Source organism: Papio anubis, chromosome 8 (assembly GCF_008728515.1).
Source record: "Papio anubis isolate 15944 chromosome 8, Panubis1.0, whole genome shotgun sequence".
NCBI classification, from domain to species: domain Eukaryota; kingdom Metazoa; phylum Chordata; class Mammalia; order Primates; family Cercopithecidae; genus Papio; species Papio anubis.
In genome coordinates this window covers 62,299,144-62,321,076 of record NC_044983.1, presented here as the reverse complement: position 1 = coordinate 62,321,076, position 21,933 = coordinate 62,299,144, and the positions used below count along the sequence as shown (strand labels likewise).

The 21,933-nt window shown below is 37.8% G+C and overlaps 1 protein-coding gene across 4 annotated transcripts in view; it reads left to right on the top strand.

The window, feature by feature from the left end:
• Nucleotides 1-10,532, top strand: part of MYBL1 (MYB proto-oncogene like 1) — a 48,849-nt gene extending 38,317 nt beyond the window's left edge. Inside the window, exons 13-17 of one of the 4 annotated variants that reach the window (XM_021942394.2) lie at nt 5,712-5,828; nt 5,917-6,021; nt 6,465-6,644; nt 7,877-8,001; nt 9,431-10,532. In XM_021942394.2, coding sequence (XP_021798086.2) covers nt 5,712-5,828; nt 5,917-6,021; nt 6,465-6,644; nt 7,877-8,001; nt 9,431-9,509 — 606 coding nt within the window. In that variant the 3' untranslated portion in view covers nt 9,510-10,532. Of the gene's footprint in view, nt 1-5,711; nt 5,829-5,916; nt 6,022-6,464; nt 6,645-7,876 lie in introns of all 4 variants that reach the window. The other 3 variants (XM_021942396.2, XM_021942395.2, XM_021942397.2) reach the window with 3 other exon arrangements.
• Nucleotides 10,533-21,933: the final 11,401 nt, after the last annotated feature.

Genomic DNA, 21,933 nt, shown 5'->3' with positions numbered 1-21,933 from the left:
AAACCCCGTCTCTACTAAAAAATACAAAAAACCAGCCGGGCGAGGTGGCGGGCGCCTGTAGTCCCAGCTACTCGGGAGGCTGAGACAGGAGAATGACGGGAACCCGGGAGGCGGAGCTTGCAGTGAGCTGAGATCCGGCCACTGCAGTCCAGCCTGGGCGACAGAGCGAGACTCCGTCTCAAAAAAAAAAAAAAAAAAAAAAAAAAAAAAAAAAAAAAAAGATGTTTACTGAAACAGATACAAAGCTTTATCTTTTGATTTTCAAGTTTTTTATTATTGTTGTTTTGTTTTGTTTTTGACATGGAGTCTTGCTTTGTTGCCTAGGCTGGAGTGAAGTGGCACGATCTCGGCTCATTGCAGCCTCCACCCCCTGGGTTTAAGTGATCCTCAGGCCTCAGCCTCCTGAGTAGCTGGTATTACAAGTGCCCGCCACCACACCCAGCTAATTTTTGTATTTTTAGTAGAGATGGGGTTTCACCGCATTGGCCAGCCTGGTCTTGAACTTCTGACCTCAGGTGATCCACCCCCACCTCGGCCTCCCAAAGTGCTAGGATTACAGGTGTGAGCCACTGCACCTTGCCTAATTTTTAAGTTTGAATTTTGTGTCCACCTTTTTCTTTAACTTGTAAATCCTTGCTTGGCTTGTTTTGAATTCTTAGCTTTATAGCATCCAGAGAAAACAGATCAGGTGTCAGTGGAACTCTTTTCTGGTTTTTTTTTTTCATTTTTCTTTCTTTTTTTTTTTTTTTTGAGACACAGTGTTGCTCTGTCACCAGAATGGAGTGCAGTGGCTCAATCTCGGCTCACTGCAACCTCCACCTCCCGGGTTCAGGCAATTCTCCCTCAGCCTCCTGAGTAGCTTGAACTACAGGCTTGCGCCACCACGCCCAGCTAATTTTTGTATTTTTAGTAGAGACTGGGTTGCACCATGTTGGCCAGGATAGTCTTGATCTCTTGACCTCATGATCCGCCCGCCTTGGCCTCCCAAAGTGCTGGGATTACAGGAGTGAGCTGCTGCGGCCGGCCGAAACGCTTTTCTTAATACTGAAATTTACATTTTAGTAGTTTCAGTCATGGTTACATGTATTAGAATAAAATAATTTTAATATACTGAAGCACTTTCATGATAATATTTAGGAAACTAATCAGGGTACCTCTTTAGGAAACTAATTAGGAAAAGGCTCAGTTTCCTTTTCTATGCAAAGGAGATCATAAAACACACCCCAAATTGTTACTGTGAAGCTGAAAGAGTTGATGTAATTAAAAGAGCTTGTCTGAGTTTTAAGTAGTGTATGCTTGGTTGCTGCTGTTATTCTAATAATAGTATTTGCAGTAGTAGTTCACGAATGAATAGGACTGGGAAGTGTTCTAGTTACTGTGCTTTCATATATCTTACTGCCTTTGAAATACCTTGGAAAAGTGATGGGCATTTTAGGCAGTTACAGATTTCTGACAAGTTCTTTAGAAATACGATTTTTAAAATATTGGTGACTTTCAGGGTTTTTTAGTTATGTTCTTCTATTTTTAGTCACTTTTTGGTTAGATTCGTTAGCAAATTCTAGTTTACTTGATTTAATTAATTTTCTGCCCAAAAGCATGTTACACACACACATCTACTAGTCTTTTCTTTCTTTTTCAAAATACTGTGTTAAAGGGTACATAGTAGGGTTGATCGAGTCTTTTTGTCATTTAGCTCCATGTACTGCTGTGAACAATCATGTTTCCTTTAGAGCTTCCTGGAGTTTTTATTTATGCATATACATAAATAAAACAAGAGTATGACCACACTTTATTATTTTATAACACCATTTTTTAATTTAACCAAGTAAATGTATATATTTATCCCATAATTTTTAATGTTTGCATAATATTCCATTGTGTGGAATTACCTGATTGATTTAGCCTGTCTGTTTCAGTGTTTTGCTGTTTATTTTAAAAATTCATCATTAATTCAGGAAATATTGATTGAGTGCCTAATAGGTTCCAGGCACTGCACTAGGCTTTAGGGATGGAATAAATGTTGAAAAGGTCAAGTATGGTTCCTGCCTTCATAGGGGCATGTAAACTAATTGGGGATTAGACAAGTAAACAATGATTTGAAAGCATTTAAAAATTCTACAGTGAGTCAGGGTCATTTGGTCAACATATAAGTAGAATAAAAATTATCATTTGATAGCTGGGTGTGGTAGAATGCTCTTGTAGTAGTCCCAGGAGGTTTGTTTGAGCCTGGGAAGTGGAGGCTACAGTGCGTGGTGATCAAGCCACTGCAATCCAGCCTAAGGGACAGAGTGCAGCTCTGTTTGAAAAACAAAAACAAAAACAAAAGTATCATTTGTAATAGGTTTCAAATACCTAAATTCCTTGTCAGTTTGTTTACTAGCCTTCTGACATTTTAAATTTAATACCAGCAGCACTCACAGCTCTTTGGATAGAATTTGACCATTGCCAAAACAGATTACTTGCATCAGCAATTTAAGATAAAAGGAAGGCAATGATTTAGAAATTAAAATTCCTAGAATATTTATAGGCTCATATATTTCTTTGCAGTAAGTTGACTTCTCATTTCTCCTCCTCCTCCTCTTCCTCCTCCAGTTATTTACTGAGCATCTACTATATGCTAACCACTTAGCTTTCTTTTGTATCTTACTATGAGTCAAATGCACTTCTTGGAGATTGGCTTTGGAATTTTAATCAGGTATATCTTAAATATCTGTTGCCTTTTTAATAAACTTTGATTGTTTTAATATTTACTATGAATTACTCAAAAGGCTAAAAACTCTGTAGAAGTATTAAGTTTGGTAGTATCAAACCTGAAAAGTATTAAATGGAGGAGTTCTTTGCTTTTGACACATTAGAGCAATTAAGAGAATGATTCTTCCTAGTGAATGAATTAATCTGTCTTAGCCCTATTCTAGGACATTTATATTCTTAAAAGGAGAAAAAACTCCAGATCTTTTTAAGAATACTATACTAGATCAAGAAAATGTGGGCTGGATGCAATGGCTCATGCCTGTAATCCCAGCATTTTGGGGGATCAAGACAGGCAGATCATTTGAGCTCAGGAGTTCAAGACCAGCCTGGACAACATGGTGAAACCCCATCTCTACCAAAAATACAAAAAATTAGCTGGGCATGGTGGTGTGCACCTGTGGCCCTAGCTACTTGGGAGACTGAGGTGGGAGGATCACTTGACCCTGGGACGTAGAGGTTGCAGTGAGCTGATATTATGCCACTGCACTCTAGCCTGGGTGACAGAGTGAGACCCCATCTCAAAAAAAATTGAGGGGAAAAAAAAAAGAAAGAAAATGTGGTACAAATACGCCATGGACTACTATGCAGCCATACAAAAGAATGAGGTCATGTCCTTTGCAAGCACATAGATAGAGCTGGAAGCCATTATCCTCAGCAAACCAACACAGGAGTAGAAAACCAAATACTGCATGTTCTCATTTATAAATGGGTGCTAAATGATGGGAACATGTGGACATTTAGAGAGGAACAACACACACTGGGGCCTTTCAGAGAGTGGAAGGTGGGAAGATAGAAGATCAGGAAAAATAACTAATGGGTACTAGGCTTAATACTTGGGTGATGAAATAATCTCTGTTTTTGTTTTTGTTTTGTTTTGTTTTGTTTTGTTTTGAGACAGAGTTTCACTCTCGTTGCCCAGGCTAGAGTGCGGTGGTGTGATCTCGGCTCACTGCAACCTCTGCCTTCCAGTTTCAAGCGATTCTCCTGCCTTAGCTTCCGAAGTAGCTGGGATTACAGGTGCCCTCCACCACCCTGGCTAATTTTTGTATTTCTAGTAGAGACAGGGTTTCACCATGTTAGCCAGGCTGGTCTTGAACTCCTAACCTTGTGATCTGCTTGGTTTGGCCTCCCAAAGTGCTGGGATTACAGGCGTGAGCCACTGTGCCTGGCTAGGTGATGAAATAACCTACACAACAACCCCCCATGTTTACCTATGTAACAAACTTGTACTTGGACCCCTGAACTTAAAAGTTAATTTGAAAAAAGAATACTTTATGTTCTTGGTGAAATATCATCATCAAAAAGCTCTTTGAGGCCGGGTGTGGTGGCTCACACCTGTAATCCCAGCACTTTGGGAGGTTGAGGTGGGCAGATTACCTCCTGAGGTCAGGAGTTCGAGACCAGCCTGGCCAACATGGTGAAACCCCGTCTCTAGTAAAAATACAAAAAATTAGCCAGGCATCGTGGCAGATGCCTACAATCCCAGCTACGCGGGAGGCTGAGGCAGGAGAATTGGTTGAACCGGAGGGTCGGGGGGTGTGGAGGTTGCAGTGAACTGAGATTGTGCCACTGCACTCCAGCCTGGGTGACAGAGCAAGATTCCGTCTCAATAAATAAGTAAATAATAATAATAATAATAAGCTCTTTGAGAAGTATACAGAAACATTAACATAATTCCTGTATGTCTCAGTCTAGATGAGAACACTTTTAACATTTTATTTTCATTTTAAAAGTTTTTGTAAGTTCTGTGAAATCTCATTTATATATGAATACTATTCTCTCTAACTTTGCTGGCTGGGGACATAAGCTGCTGGTGTTTTTTTGATTTTTGTTTGTTTTTGTTTGTTTGTTTGTTTGTTTGTTTCTTTGAGATGGAGTCTGGCTCTGTCACCCAGGCTGGAATCCAGTGGCATGATCTCGGCTCTCTGCAACCTCTGCCTCCTGGGTTCAAGCAATTCTCCTGCCTCAGCCTCCTGGGGTGCGCATCACCACCCCCGGCTAATTTTTGTGTTTTTAGTAAGGATGGGGTTTCGATCTCTTGACCTCGTGATCCGCCCACCTCTGCCTCCCAAAGTGTTGGGATTACAGGCGTGAGCCACCATACTGGGCAGCTGCTGGTTATTAAGTGCTGCCAGTTCTTTTATTTAGTAGAGGTTTGATTACCTTTTCAAGTATATCTTGGGTATGATAGGTATAAGTTAGATATAATTTTAAAGTTTTTTTCTGGGTTATAAGTTGTGCTTACCTATTTGACAGAAAGCTAGATGAATAATATTTTGAGACTATTTCATCACTTAGCTCACACTCAATTGTCTGTCTCTTCATAACCTACCCTCCCACACTACACACACGTGCACACACACACTCTCTCCCTCTTCTTGGATACTGTGTCAGCTCTTTGCTTAGGCTAGGTATACAAGGATCTTATATCTTATATATACAAGGATCTTATATCTAGGTATACAAGGATGCTTAGGCTAGGTATAAAATGACCTGATCACTGCTGTCAAGTATCTCACAATCTTAGTGGTAACAGAAACATGTTAACTAGTAATTACATACCGTGTAATAAATACAATAAAAGTAGAATAAGAGCTAGTGTATTTCCAATATGTTCTGTATTTCTTATTTTTATGTAAAAAAAAAACTTGAGAAATAACATCTTTCTTTTCTGTTTAATTCTGAAGATCCTGACCTGAAGCAGGAGCTACAGTGGTTTCCCCAAAAGGAAGATTTTTGTTTAGTAGCCTAGAAAGAAGAAATTGCCATTCTTTACTCAGTACTTGCAAATGTGTAATATTGTTTTGCTATAAAATGGATTAATTTAATTAATATATCTATAGGGCCTAGGAGAAAATTATGACAATAATGGGAAAGTATAAAAGATGGGTTTCCTATATATAGGGAGAAAAAGGAATTGCTATAAATGACTTTTTACAACATTTTAAAAAACAATTTAGTCCCAGCCACTTGCCTTCTTGGAAGAAGATATTCGGGAAGTTTTAAAAGAAGAAACTGGAACAGACCTATTCCTCAAAGAGGAAGATGAACCTGCCTACAAAAGCTGCAAACAAGAGGTAATCTTCTAGTATTATTGTTAATAAAAGTCTTATTGTATCCAAGAGACTTTGCCATAAAGCTTCTACAACAAATTACTCATTTTAGAATACCGCTTCTGGGAAGAAAGTCAGAAAATCACTAGTCTTAGATAATTGGGAAAAAGAAGAATCAGGCACTCAACTGTTGACTGAAGACATTTCAGACATGCAGGTTTGTAAAGGATTATTATTATTGTTATTTTAAATGATTGCTTTAAGTCCTAGTGGTTCTTATTTCTTACTCATTGTGTAGCCAGTTCATTGGAGATTCATGGAGGATTTTTATTTTAGTATCATTTTGCCTAATTCACAGAGAAACTATTCACTGTAGAGAATATTTTATTTACTTTTTTAAAATTTCTTTTGTTATGAGAGGAGTCAGCTGCCTTATATATGATGTCAAAAAATTGTAGTTCTCAAGATTTTAAATATCAGAGTTTATCTTTGGTTCATTTCCAAAATACTTAATATTACTACATTGCTAGAAATTTCAGCAGAGCCAAATTCTTTCTTGGAGAGAAATAAACAGGGCTTCCATTACCACTTACTCAGTAGTACCTCCATTTGTCTCCATTTTTGAATTAGTTATTTTCCTCTTTCTTTTTTCTCTCTTAGTCAGAAAATATATTTACTACATCCTTATTAATGATACCATTATTGGAAATACATGACAATAGGTGCAACTTGATTCCTGAAAAACAAGATATAAATTCAACCAACAAAACATACACACTTACTAAAAAGAAACCAAACCCTAACACTTCCAAAGTTGTCAAATTGGAAAAGAATCTTCAGGTATGGATTTATAAATTTCTTTAGTGATTTTTGTTTTTGTTTAATCAATGATCACTTTGGATTTACTGATCACAAATTATACTTTTTCTTTTAAATTCAAAATTGATTGTAACAGTAACTAAACATTTACCATTATTTTGTCATTCACATTTGGGTTTGAGAGACTCATTCATCAGGGCACATATAAACTAAACAATTGGAGCTGTAACCAAAGAGTCATCTGGTGATTTCCTCAGCACTGTATCTTTTTTAAACTAAAGATGTATAAATCTACTTCTGGCACCTCTTCTCCTGTAACAAATATGTATAGCCCTAATTGCTATTCTGAAAAAGGGTAAGTGGTTAGAAGCAGTTTCAGCATGATTTTGTTGGTACCATGGTTTCCAGTGAACATTTTGGCTCAGAAGTTGTAAAACAAGGTCCTTTTTTTTCTGTTGGGATGTGGCCAGTGTGTAACTGTGGTTGGGAAAATTTTTACTGCGTTAAGAGTTTACCCCAGAGAATTTGAGAGTTCATTGAGTTGGAAATTTTCTTCTTTATGCCACAGTGACTGCAGCATTAGTATTCCTGATGTTAAAGCATACCTTGAAAACATATTTGGCAATCACTTATGACCACCTTACATCTGTTTTCAGCCGCTGCTTTCTAAGAGCCATGTAGCACATTCTCTTAATCCATGTAAAATGATTTGAGTTCCCAGCGTTTAATTAACATAGAACTTTTGGGGAAAGTTATTATATAGAAGATCACGTCTATAACATAGTAATCTTTATAATAAGGGAAGAAAAAAAACATAAACTTGATTTTTTGCTATGAATATATTTCCTAATTTGTAAATAAAGCATTCTTGGCTCATTTTTTGACATTACATCCTCTCTTTAAACCCTTTGCAAAGTTTTGAAGCAGTAATGACTAACATTTATTTCATGTTAAGACTCATTTGATTTGGGGGGAATTGTTGGGGACAAGACTTCTAAACTGCCTCCATAGGCCTGTAAGCAATATAGATAGCTAAAATAATTGACTTTTTAAAAACTTGATCAAAAATATTTCAGTATATATTTAAAAACATTATTATTAAAAAATACAATGCCATTGTTAAAACATTTTTATAATTATTGCTTATGAAATATCTAATCAGTTTAAATAACTGACTTTAAGAGTCTAATTGTGATATAATATGGATAGTTATTTTAATACTTTTCACATCACTATTAATATTTCCTTTCTAGTCAAATTGTGAATGGGAAACAGTGGTTTATGGGAAGACAGAAGACCAACTTATTATGACTGAACAAGCAAGAAGATATCTGAGTACTTACACAGCTACCAGTAGTACTTCAAGAGCTCTCATACTGTAATTATTATTAAAATTGATGAAATGCCCCCCTCCCTTACTGCAATCTCTACTAAATTAGGTTGCAGTGAAATTTTTCTCAATTAGTTGTTTTTAAAGTTGTAAGATAGCCCTTTTAATACAGCATCTTTTTTCTATTCTACATAGTAGGCAGAAAGCTAGTAAGTCACTTAAGGGGTAGACAGTTTCATAGTTTATTTTTTAAGAGATGAGATTTTTAAAAATTGTTTTTAAAGAACAAGATGGGAAAATAATAGAATGTTCATGGATTTCTAAAAGTAAATTCTCATATTTTCTTCACAAGATATATGTTGCTACTCTCTTGATGCTGCAGTTTTGTTATAGATAGGTGTAAGAGTAGATATGATTTCTGAAATTAGTCTATGTATGGAAAGCACACGATTTTATGAAGTACTTTTGCCCACGTGCTGATTTACTTAGGCTACCATTTACAAAGAAACACATTGAAAAGGAATTTAAAGGAAGGCTAGAAAGTTGCACTACTAATTTTTTTTTTTTTTCAGAAGCGGTAAAATTAACTACAGTGTTAAATGTATTTATTTGAGCATAGTACTGAAAACAAAAAGCATTCAAAAAAGAGTTTTTTCTTTATTAGTAAATAGTATTTTCTTAATCTCAGAAGAGCTGAGAATTTTGTTGAATGTATTGTACAGTATGTAGGAGCAGGAGGACTTTGTAAATTGGAAAGAAGTTGGTTTTTTATAATTTATTTTTATTTTTAAAGCTTAAATGTAGATATTTATACGTATACAGGGTGCCTAGAAGCCAATGTTGTTTCCTGTTATTACAGCTAACACAGTAAAGAAAAATTTTGACTTTAAGTATGAAACAATAGTAAGTTATAGCTGCAAAGAATACAATATCTCTACTATATGTCACATCTACCTAAATGTTGCACTATGCCCTTTAAATCATGTTGGTTATAAAGTAGTTCTAAAAATGTACTAAATGATAATTTAATATTTTCTTTTTAAATTATATCGGGGATGGTCATATACATTAATCTGGTGATTTGTATATGTTTTTGAAATTTTTGCATTTTGTTTAAAAAATAATATGGTACCTTGGTCCCTAAAAACAGTCTGCACTTAGAAGTTTGTATTTACTCAGTGTTTCAGAAGTGGAGAACATTATCTTTTATTTATAAAAATATTTTGTCCTTTTTTAAATGTTTTGTGTTTCTCTACAGGTTACAACAGTTGCTTCAGTTGCCTGTTTTAGGTGTTTGCACTTATTTTATTTCTTCTTGAAAGATTTTTTATTTGCTTTTGTGGTAGAGATTATATGTAATTTTTTTCAGTCATATAATGGTGTGCTGTCAACTTAAACACTGACAGGTAAATAGAATTGTACACTGTAGTTTGAATTATTTATAATTGACACACTCTCTCCCTCTCCACTCCTGAAGTAATGCTGCTATAGAAAATAGCAGAATCGGCTTGCTGCTACGAGAGAAGGAAAGAGCGACCACCACTTGCACTGTGTGAAAAGATAAAAAACAAATGATGGCAAGTTCTCAAGTTAACTAAATGGAATCAACCATTACCAGGCAAATTCTTACAAATACCAAAATACTACTATGCCTTAAAAAACAAAATGAAAGCAGGTTAAGATTTTCTGCTCTGTTCGTATGTTAATAGAAATGGAAATACTAAGTATTTTAATGCTTAGCTCTTGAACAGTAGACCTAAAAGGGTTTTAAGCTATTTAAATCTACTTGCTAGTTTTTGCATATTTTTTATATATATATACACACACACACACACATATATATATATAGTGAGAAGTGAAGAAAATGTATGGTACTAAGATTATGCCTTGTTGATAAATAGATAAACCAATTTGAATCTTCTTAGCATGTTTAAGTATGTTGATTGCTTTCTAATTAATGAACTTCTCACAGAAATTTCACTTAGTGAAACCAATGATTGTAGCAAACTCATACTGGATCATTTCAGTTACCTTGAACTAATAGCACATAATAGTTTTTTGTTGTTGTTGTTTTTAATGTAGCCCTTACCTGGATATACATAGTCTGTAATCACCAAAGTATAATATCTTATAAGAGCTATATTTTTAAAGCATATTTTTTCTTGAGCATTAAATTATCCTAAATGGTAATATATTGTGGATAAGTCTGGGCTTATTGGACATAACACATATTTGGGTTGGTATTGGTTGAATCCTTCAGTTAACTGCTTTGTTGCTTTTTGCAAGATTTTTAATCTTAAACATGTCAGGCATCTTAAGTCACCTTTATAATGTTTTGTTCCTCTGAGTTTCTTTCAGCATGTTATACAAATGCCAGACATACATGTAGCAGCCATACTTGCATGGAAACTGACTACACATATATAATACTGCATTTTATTGTAAGGTTTTCACATTAATACAGCAATTACCCTGACTAAATTGAGTTTTGTGATATATGGAAAACTCCATTGTAAGAGAATCTTGCATACAATGTCGACATATTAACATCCAAAATAAAGCATCTGTGTACAAGCTGACTTGGCATTGCTCATTTCACTTGGTTTTGTGCTTTAGAAGGACTGATAGAATCCTTAGAGACTTAACATTCTGTTCTTAGGCCTTTTTTCTCACTTAGAACTCTCTTAATGGTGATTTTACCAGTAAATACAACATTGCCCCTTTATTGAGCCTCATTTAAAACCAGATTTTCAGCTGCCTTTCAGATACTTTCACATGACACTTCCTGTTGGCGCCTTAAACACATATTCAAAGCAGATTTCCTTTTTCCCAACTTTGACCTGCCCTTCCTTTGTTCTGTCACTTAGTGGTATTGCCTTCCCTTCATTTACCCAGTGAGTAATCCACCCCCACATTGAAGTCAGCTGTGAATTCTCAGCCTGCATATGGCCTCTGTCTCCATTCTATAGAAATGTCAAGAAATTGAACAGTGGCATAAGGGTGTCATCTGGGAAAGGCACACTGGTTATCTAGGCAGGGCTCTTTGGTATGATATTACCTTAGTAAATTCATCACCATCTAGATTCTATCTTTAGCCTTGTAGGCTCAGAAGTCTGAGGGAATTAACTCATTAAAAATGAGTTTACCTCTCAGTAGAAGGCTTACATCAAGTTTATGACTGATATATGAAATTATAATGCCAATCTGTTAATTTACAGCATGAAATAAAACTGCTGAGAGGACTAGGCACATTCTCTCCTTATATGTAAACAGAAAGAAACAAATATAAAAAACAGACGTTCCATAGGTCTCTGTTGCCTGAATAATAATAATTCTCCTCATTCACTCCCTAACCTGGACATGACCAACTTCATTTTTCAGTCATACTGGCGACTTGGATCTCCTGGGAACACATGTGCACACTCCTATCTCCAGGCCCGTGTTTGTAATATCCTCTTTGTATGACTTCTTTTTTTTTTTTTTTTTTTTGAGAGGGAGTCTCGCTCTGTCGCCCAGGCTGGAGTGCAGTGGCACCGTCTCGGCTCACTGCAACCTCCACCTCCCAGGTTCAAGCAATTCTACCAGTAGCTGGGATTACAGGTGTGCACCGCCATGCCCGGCTAATTTTTGTGTTTTTAGTAGAGATGGGGTTTCACCATATTGGCCAGGCTGGTCTCCAGCTCCTGACCTCAAGTGATCCGTCCGCCTCAGCCTCCCAAAGTGCTGGGATTACAGGCGTGAGCCACCGCACTGGGCCCCCTTTGTATGACTTCTTTTCTTTGTCTCCCTAGCCTGTTAAAATCTTCGCCTTCAAGGCACGGGTCTGTGAGTCATTTCCTGATTATCCTAGTGCTTCCATAAAACTTTCCCACCAGACTATACATTTCTGAAGAGTAGGGATTGCTGTTTATAACTCCTTCATTTCTGTGTCTATCATGGTGCTTAGAAAAATCTTGCCAATTGTTAAATTTAAGTAATTTAAAAAATTAGTTACGACTCAGAATATTAACCATACTTTTTTATACTATGAATTATAAATAGCTTTGATTTATTAGTTATCTGCATGAAGCTAGTTTTGCTTCATAGCCAGTAAATTGTATTAGGCCCTTAAAAATCTTTCAATTCATTTTATAGCCGTATAATTTCCTGCTTGACTTATCTCTATAGTGGTAGGCTTGCCAGCCAATCAGACCTTTAATTCGTAATGTAAAACTGATGATAGTATTTGAAGAGGTGCTTCCTACTTGGTGAGAAGTGAAAATTTATTTTTAATTAAGTAGTAGATGATAAATTGAACCAAGTAGAATTCTGTTGGAACATTGCACTTTACCCCGGCCTTTTTTTTGTTTTTTTAATGAGTATGGATATGGTCAATAATACGTGAAATATATCAGTAGAAAATCAAGATAAAGTACACTTGGAAAATACTTGTGACTGATGTGCTACGAAGAGAGTGTTTTTGAAAACATGTTGGCGTGTTGGTCTAAGTACATCAAAAGCTGTTGAGTTTGGAGCAAATACTATTAAAAGTAGTAGTGTGTACTGCCCTTATTTCTGAAGTTTCCAGACCTGGTATGCTTAACTCAAGTTCCAAGTACAGAATGTGCTAGGTTTGATTGGATTTTCCTGGCCAGCACAGGGAAAGAAAGCAGGAGATTCACTTTACTCTGATTTAACTACTGTAATTTTGCCAAACAAAGCTCAAAAGTTTTGAGCAGATTTGAACATAATGTCCTAAGCCCTAATATTGTTAGTACTTACGTGTTTATTCAGTTTAGCTAAGTGCTTACGATGCCCTGCGCTAGGCACTGCATATACTATGGTAAACAGTGCATGACCTTTCCCTTAAGGAAGCTGCTATTCTAGAAGGGGAGATGAATAAGTGTATAACAGAAATATCTTTTCTCCTTTGGCCAAAAGTGAGATGGATCAAATAGCCAAGTTCCCTATTGTATGTGTAGATGCTCATTTGTGAATAAAGGAATAGTTGGACTCTGCCCAGATGACATGGATTTTTTCCCTCTCTCATATTCAGAAGTTTGCAGACTATAAGTTTGAGTACAGTGTGGCAGCTGCAGCCACACTCCACCCACTGTGCTAAAACTTTTACATACATTATCTCACTTAATCCTCACAATACCCTATGAGGCAAACACTGTTATAATCCACTTCTCCGGATGTGGAAACAGGGTTAAGAGACTTGTCCAAACTCACAATGAAATGCTGAGTTGGGGTTCAGTCATCCAAAGTTTAGTTTGATTCTTTAAGCATAGGGCACAAAAGATTACATGGTGTGATTCCCTTTATATAAAAGTACAAAAACAGGCAGAGCTAATGCATGTTGTTAAGTCGGATACTGATGGTCCTGGTGGTAGGTTGGAAGGAGCACGGGGCGGTTCTCAGTGCTGCAATACTCCACTTCTTGCACCAGGTACTGATTTCATGGATGTGTTCACAGTTTGTAAAAATCAAGCTCTACTATTAATGGTATGTGTACTTTATCTACATTATGCCTTAATAACAAGTTTTAAAAATTAAACCTAGGTTATAACAGGAACATAGAAGTGCTCAGCCAGAACAAAATGTAATGAATCATTTTCTTTTTCTCTTTTTTTTTTTTTGATATGGAGTCTCACTTTGTCGCCCAGGCTGGAGTGCAGTGGCGTGATCTTGGCTCACTGCAACCTCCGCCTCCCTGGTTAAGTGATTCTCCTGCCTCAGCCTCCCAAGCAGCTGGGATTACAGGCATGCACCACCACCCCCAGCTAATTTTTGTATTTTTAGTGGGGACAGGGTTTCACTATATTGGCCAGGCTGGTCTCGAACTCCTGACCTCATGATCCACCAGCCTTGGCCTCCTAAAGTGTTGGGATTACAGGTGTAAGCCACCATGCCCGGCCAATGCATCATTTTCTATATTCTTCCATTTATATGCTTGCTTGTGAGAGTCTACAAAGCTTGCACTCAGAACTTTTCATTATTCTCCAGCATGTGTTAGGCCCATTTCTCCTGGTAAAGTAAATTTATATGAAAATTTTACATGAAATAATTATTCCCTTGAGCTACATATACTAATTTTATATGTGTATGACCAATCTCTTTTTATTTCCTTGGTTTTTTTTTTGTTTTTTTGATATGGGATCTCGCTCTGTCGCCCAGGTTGAAGTGCAGTGCCGAGATCTCAATTCACTGCAACCTCTGCCTCCTGGACTCAAGTGATCCTCCTACCTCAGCCTCCTGGGTAGCTGGAACTACAGGCCTGAGTTATCATGCCTGGCTGATTTTTGTATATTTGGTAGAGGCAGAGTTTCACCATGTTGCCCAGGCTGGTCTTGAACTCCTGAGCTCCAGTGATCCACCCACCTCAGCCTCCCAAAGTGCTGGGATTATAGGCATGAGCCACCGCACCTGGCCTGTAAGTGCTAACTCTACCCCATTGCATGAATCCTTTACTCAAGCCAAGCTACACACTCGCAGTTCTCCATAAATATTCACAATTACCCATCTCTGAATCTCCACTTCAAAGTTCATACTTTCTTTCCTGCCCCCACCAAAGTATCCATATTCACCAAATCACTTGTCAGGAGATAGTCATCTGTCTAATGTGTTACTTTGTACCTTATCAACTGCACTTCTTTATAACACAGTATGTTATCTTGTTTCTTTAGAGTTGATGTTAACCAACATTTACTTAATTCACTCATCCAGTTAACCCACATTCTTCCTTCCCAGGGTCCCTGTTCACCAAGGACTTGTGGACTAGTAGGGCTCTCCAGCTTATTGAACACTTTTGCTCAGTTAACTATGAGTGCAAATAATGCCAGAAACGAGGGCTACTACTTTTTTACATTTAATATATTTTATTTAATCCAATATATTCAAAATATAATTTTAACATGTGATTAATGTTATTAATGAAATATTTTACAGTCCTTTTTTTCATTCTAAGTCTTTGAATTCTGATACGCATTTTGCACTTACAGCACATCTTCATATAGACTAGCCATATCTCAAGGGCTCAATAGCCACATGTGGCAAGTAGCTACTGTACTGGGCAGTGCAGTTCTAAATCACTAGGAATTCACAAAGAAAATGTTTTGGCTGGGCGCGGCGGCTCACGCCTGTAATCCCAGCACTTTGGGAGGCCGAGACGGGCGGATCACGAGGTCAGGAGATCGAGACCATTCTGGCTAACACGGTGAAACCCCGTCTCTACTAAAAACACAAAAAATTAGCCGGGCGTGGTGGCGGGCGCCTGTAGTCCCAGCTACTCGGGAGGCTGAACCAGGAGAATGGCTTGAACCCGGGAGGCAGAGCTTGCAGTGAGCCGAGATCGCGCCACTGCACTCCAGCACTCCAGCACTCCAGCCTGGGTGTCAAGTGAGACTCCACCTCAAAAAAAAAAAAAAAAAAAAAAAAAAAGGAAATGTTTTGTAATTCCGAAGAAACACAACCTATTTCGGGCCACAATAGAACAACTCAGTAAGTTATAGTCATTGTAATCCTTCCTTCCCTCCTTCCCCTACTGCCTCTTTCTCTTCCTTCCTTCCTCCCTGCCCTTCTTCCTCCTTTCCTCCCTTCCTCCCTCCCTTCCTTCCTCTCTCCCTTCCTTTTTTCCTTCCTTCCTCCCTGAGTGTTTTGGAGTTTGAGTTTAATCTCATTTCTTCTCACTGACCATGGGAACCTTGTCCAAGTAACTAGCTTCCATTTCTTCATTAGTAAAACAGAGATTACTACATTTTTTAACTCCTTTCCCGTCTCTCTCAGTGGATTGTAAGCTCCCCGAAGGTGGGAGCTTTGTCTTGCTCACTAGCACATGTCCAGCATTTAGCACACCACCTGAAACTATGCAAAACACCAATGATGCAATGGAGAGCGGAAACAAGCAGCCCTGCTGGCACAGTTAAATTCTAGGAGCAGAGATAGACAGAAATCCAAGTGCTGTGAAGGGAATATGGTTCCATGAGAGGTTGTGAGAAAGGAAACTCATCTGTTTTCCTCAGGAGAAAGTTATGTTTGAAGTGAGATCTTACAGATGGATAGGCATGAGGTAAATAGGTAAAGAGGTTGGGGACCAGCAGGTAATGGCCCAATGGAGGGTCCCATTCCATATTCAAAGGTGGGGGAGTGGGTGCTGAAATAGATTGGTGGAGGAAAGGTGTGGTCCAGAGGAGCCTCCTGAAGCAGAGGGGCCTGGCTGGCCATGTATACCCCAGGAGGCAGATTCACAGATGGAGATTAGCAAGGAGGAAATGCATTGGGGAGTGTTCTGGTGATCCACACCTGAGGAAGGGGAGGAAGCAGGACTGGCAGAGGGAGAAGCTGGGCTGCAGTGCAGTCTCCACGAAGGCCTCGGAAATTCCATGGGAGAGCTCTGAAGCTAATGGCCCTTCAAGTTGTCCCAAGTCGGGATGAGGAGACCACATCTTTGTAGTCCTGGGTCTAACACTGGAAGTGGACCAGGGAAAGGGGGCCACCCTTTGGGTGAGAACACTTGTCAGCAGAGCTAATTCTTTGATCGGTGTCTTTGGAATAAGAGGCAGAATCATCCGCTGAGAGGAAAAGGAGGTACTGCTGGTATGGGAGGCACAATCAGAGATCTCATGAGAATAAAGAAATTTTGAAATAGTACTTGAAAGGAATGAAGGATTTGATTAGGGAAACACAGTAGAATTGCTAAGGGGCACCAATGACTCATTTTAGGTTGGTAAGCATGAGTTCAGGCCCTCTCCTATGTCCATAATGATACTTTTGTGCTAATTTAGTCCCCACTTTCCTCTCAGCTGGGCATGCTACCACGGCACAAGCCCGGCATGAGTGTACAGTGATACTCACCTGTCTTGCCCTTGGCATCCTCCAACAAGGCAAGGTTGATCTGGTGTAGCAGCAGAGGAAACAGGCAGCATATGCATTTGCCAAATGGATGTGACAAAGGCTGGAGAGGCAAGGGAGTGTGGAATATTATCAAGGATGGTGATTCATGGAATGGCAGGACAACCCTCTACATGACATCACCTCACCTCTTTTGAATTCCAGTTATATCTGTCCATCCCTTGTGGTTGTCATTAATTCCGTTTTTTGGTCATAGGTGTTTATGTGCAGCTTAACTCCTCTTCTCAATCCATAACTCTCTGAAGAGTTCCAACTCCCACAGGGCCCTCAATAAATGTTTTCTAAATGTTCTGGAATGTTATCTTCTGGTTTTATTTTGACTCACCTACATTGACTTTATAGCTTAGCCAAGTGTTAGGGGACAAGGAAGGGAGCCTGGATCTGTACCCTAGGTTTCTCATTCATTCATTCATTCATTCATTCCCTCACTCAACAAATATTGCTCATATCCTACCATAACCTAGTAGGGATAATCAGACCTGGTTTCAATCTCAGTCACAAGATTTAATGTTGGGTAGGGGGAGACACACTCCAAACACATAACCACCCTAGTGATTACATAACTACAAAACATGATAAACATTCTGAAGAAAGGGAATACGGAGTGTATGGCCATCTGTAATGAAGGGACTCAATAGATGGGTCAGGCGGGGAAAGTTTACCCAAAGAAATGATGCTGGATCGGAATCCCTGACTGGGGAAAGGATTATCAGGGAGAAAGAGATAAAATGTAAGAATATGAACAGAATGAGGCTACGATTATTTATTGGTTGGCATTTGCTACCAAGTGGCATTTGTCCAAGTTCTGCATCTTTCAAAATTTCAGAAGGGCACAAGAAATATGGCACCTTGTTGGGGACTATTGGAAGAAGGAAAACCAGTTGTTAGGATAGGCCCCCTTGATCTTTGGCCTTCTGGTTCTCACTTAAGAACTATAAATACTTCTGGAAGGAAACTTCCTGTATACACATCTACAATCTATTTCTATAACTATATTGAATATAGAAAACTCAAACCCAGCATACAGTCAGGGCCATTATTATAATTGTCAACATATTGAGTTAACTCTTATCATTAAGTCCTAAAGGACTCTAGAGTTTATTGAAATGGTATTTAAAAAAAAGCAAAACTTGAAATGATTTGAAAAGCATATAATGACAGTTATTGGGTAAATTCTTTCTTTAAAAACAATGAAATACATAAAGTATCTACATTGGATTTTGTTTATTGATTTCCCTTAGACAATTTTAACTTTGAATTTGGTTGGTTTCTTGTCACCCAGCAGGCTCTGACCCATCATTTTATCATTTCTACTCAAGGAATATCAACTCACCTATTCAAGCCACTGTGTTCAATTATTTTGGATCACAGAAATTTGAGAGAGAAAGATGTTAGTTTTTTTTTTTTTTTGTAAAATGAGAAATTTTACACTATACTCTGTGTATTTATCTCCTTATTGCCACTGTAACAAATTACCCCAAATTTAGTGGCTTAAAACAACACAAACTTATTATCTTACAGTCTGAAAGTCAGATGTTTGAAATAGACTTCAATGGGGTAAAATCAGGGTGTCCCAGGTAATCCAGGATAATCTCCCTATGTCGAGAGCCTTAATCACACCTGCAGTCTCTTTTTGTAAAGCAATCTGTTCACAGGTTCTGGGGATTCAGACATCAACAGCTTTTGCAGAATCATTATCTAGCCTTTCACATCAGGCTATTATAAAGGAGTAAATTGTTATATTTTGGTAGATATATATAGTCCATGTACAAATTGTGAATAATGAAGCAAATACAACATATTATATAATACTCGAAAATTGTAGTTAATGAAAAGAGGTATCCAGATAGCCCCTATGTAAGATGAATTTTTTACCTTAAATGCTCTTTTTTCTATTAGATTATTTTAGTTTCATTCTTAACTTTTTGTTTTGTTTTGTTTTGTTTAGCATGGAAGAGAATTTCTGTATCATTCATTCATTGGTGTAGCAAATATGCATGTGTATGTAAGAGGCATTCTCTCCAGGCATTGGACTGGGCACACTCTTCTTATTAGAAATCACCATGCATAAAGCTATACTGATACTACCAAAAAAATCAAATCAGTGTAGCTTAATGTTTGGAGAATATGGAAGACAAAATTCAAGATATAAAGAAGAAACCTGGGTTGAATCTTCGGGAAGAACATTATAGGTATTAGTATAAATTTCTCATGCCTTTGGACTGTAGAATAAATAGGTGGACCATATTATATTGAGAGGTGGGATCATGAGGTTTGCCATAGAACCAAAAGTTGATAAAACAAGCATTTATATATATATATGAATATATATATATATGAATATATATATATATATTTTTTTTGAGACAGGGTCTCATTTTTTCACGTAGATTGGAGTTCAGTGGCACGATCTCTACTCATTGCAGCCTCAACCTCCTGGTCTCAAGCAATCCTTCCACCTCAGGCCCCGCAAGTAGCTAAGACTACAGGTGCTCGCTACCATGCCTGGCTTTTTTTTTTTTTTTTTTTCTATTTTAATAAATTTAATTGAAAATTGGAGGTCAATTCTCTCTCTTACAGAATGAGTAATTGCTAGACATTTAGTATTTAAGGAAATTTGCTTATATGTATTTAACTATCTCCAAGTATTTTAAACATATACTCTTTTATATGTGAAAGAGAAAATTAAAATTTAGAGAAATCTTAGGAAGTAATAGCTGCTTCTTACCACCCGCTCTTTAAAATTAACTAACTGGTAGCTGGGCGTGGTGGTGCGTGCCTGTAGTCCCAGCTACTGGGGAGGCTGAGGCATGAGAATCCCTTGAACCTGGGAGGCAGAAGTTGCAGTGAGAGCCACTGCACTCCAGCCTGGGCAACAGAGTGACACCCTGTCTCAAAAAATGATAATAATAAAAACAAAATAAAAGTAGAAATAAATAAATAAATAAATAAAATTAGCTAATTGTTAACTTGTTTCCTCTTTCCAGTACTCCCAGGTTAATATATGGCCCATTTTCCTGTCCTCTAGGCCAAGATCTGCTTATGAGATGGTGCCAAGCCTCCATTTCTGCCCATGTTGCAGTTCTCCCCACCCTTTCCTTCTTCCAGTATTATATAAAGTGAGGTATCTCTCAGCTGAGGTGGGAGTAGTGGTAATTGCAGAAGCATTTCTTTCACAATTGTTTAAAATGGAATGAGACAAGTTGGCGTCTCTCGCCTGTTGGGGTATTATCACCTTTTCCAAGATTGTGTATTATTTTTCAGAGCTGGGGGAATATCAGGTAAAATGCAGCCACCTGCAAATGGTCCTTTGAGGGAATTATGTTGTAAACCATGGAATAAATGACTTAGGAACAAATTTCAGTGGTCACTCTCAGGGTTTTCATAGCATTTTGAAAAAGTCACTGCAGGAAAGGGTGCCTTTCCTTGGTGAGGAAGCTGGAACAGGAAATAGTCAATAGAAACCTTTGTCAGTTACTTAAACAATAAAAGAATTGTGACAGCTTCCTGGTGGTATGAAGGAAAGCGTTTATGTGTTGCCTAAGCTGGACTTCCCTGTAGTGATTTGTAAAAGCCAAATAATTGAGGGCGGCAAGTCCCTCTGATGACTGCAGGCCACCAGAGAGGCCAGCCCTGAGCAGTGGGGCGTGAAACACACACGTCGCCAGCCTTTTGTTCCATAAGCAGACCAGCTTGGGCAGGAGATTCATTGGAGGCTACTCTGAATGAGAAACTGCAAAGTTATGAATGGCCCGTCTGCTCACAGTCCACAGCCGTTGGATCTCTTGAGTCCTCTAACCTCTTTTCTAGTTGCTTCAATCCATTTCCTCCAAAATCAGATGTTACTAGGCATTGTTTTCAGAAGAAATAACCAAGGGATAGCACTCCGAAAAACAGTTGCTTTACTTAATTCCCATTTTAGCCATAAATTGCTACAGAAGGATTTGTAAAAACGAACAACATTTACTAGTCTGAAAATCCATTAAAAGTGACATAAGAAAGGAAGGCATAAATTGTTTGTTGAAAAATGACAGTAATATAATGGAAAGAAGCTGGTCTCCATAAGGAACCAGAGCACTGCAGGGCTGGCATTAGGGGAATGATAAATGGCCTGCGTGGTGCTCCATGCTTTCCAGCGCTGGTTTCTGCATGGTTTCATTTGGTTTTCACTGTAACTTCTATAGGTAGCTATTAATATGATTCCATTTTACAGAGGAACAAACTGAAGACCAGAGAAATTATTTGACCTGCCCAAGATCATACTGCCACAGGTGGGTTTATTGTAAAGCAAATGAAGCTTAAGCATCAAGGCTTGTATGGACCCCTGTGAGTGCAGGGAGCCACACAGTGTGAGATATAGGAGGGGGAACCAGATTGCAATCGGAAAGCATTTCTATATAAGCATTTCTGGTAAATTGCCTAAAGAGCTCTCAGAAGAAAAGATCGAAATCTCCACATCTCCAGAAATGTGTTGTGATTTCCTTTTTTATGCCAAAGAAACAGTCAATTCTAATTTTGTATTCTTAAAGAAAGGGTCCCCAAGTTGTAAAAGTTTGAGCCCCATAAAACCTGCATGTGCTTTTGGACACAGGTAGTAAGTCATAGAGCTGGGTTTTGAATTTCAGTCTTCTGATTCCAAGAGCTATTCTATTTTCAGACTATGTCGAAATGCAGAAAAGTATAAATAGGACATCAGAAAAGGCAGGGCATGAGAATTATAATTGTAATAATGTAAAACCTTATAGCTGATAAAAGACTGAAAGAAAACACTTTCAGGCTAAGAACTATGTGTTAAAATGTGTAGCTTAGTGATTTATCTTCTTTTTTTCCCTAAATTTTCTGAAATGCTAAGGTATTTCAATAGTATAAGATGAAACTGGACATACAGAAGGATTTAACATTTTTACTGATTTAACAGATTATAATACTAGTTGTTCAAATTTTAAGTGTTTATAAAGCAAGGCCAAGTTACCAACAATCGAGCTTACAAATTCAAATAAATTCTGGCAAATAGTTTATTTTCTCTGAAGGCATTGATATCTCATTTATATTTTCCTTTTTTTTTTTTTTTTTTTTTTTTTTTTGAGA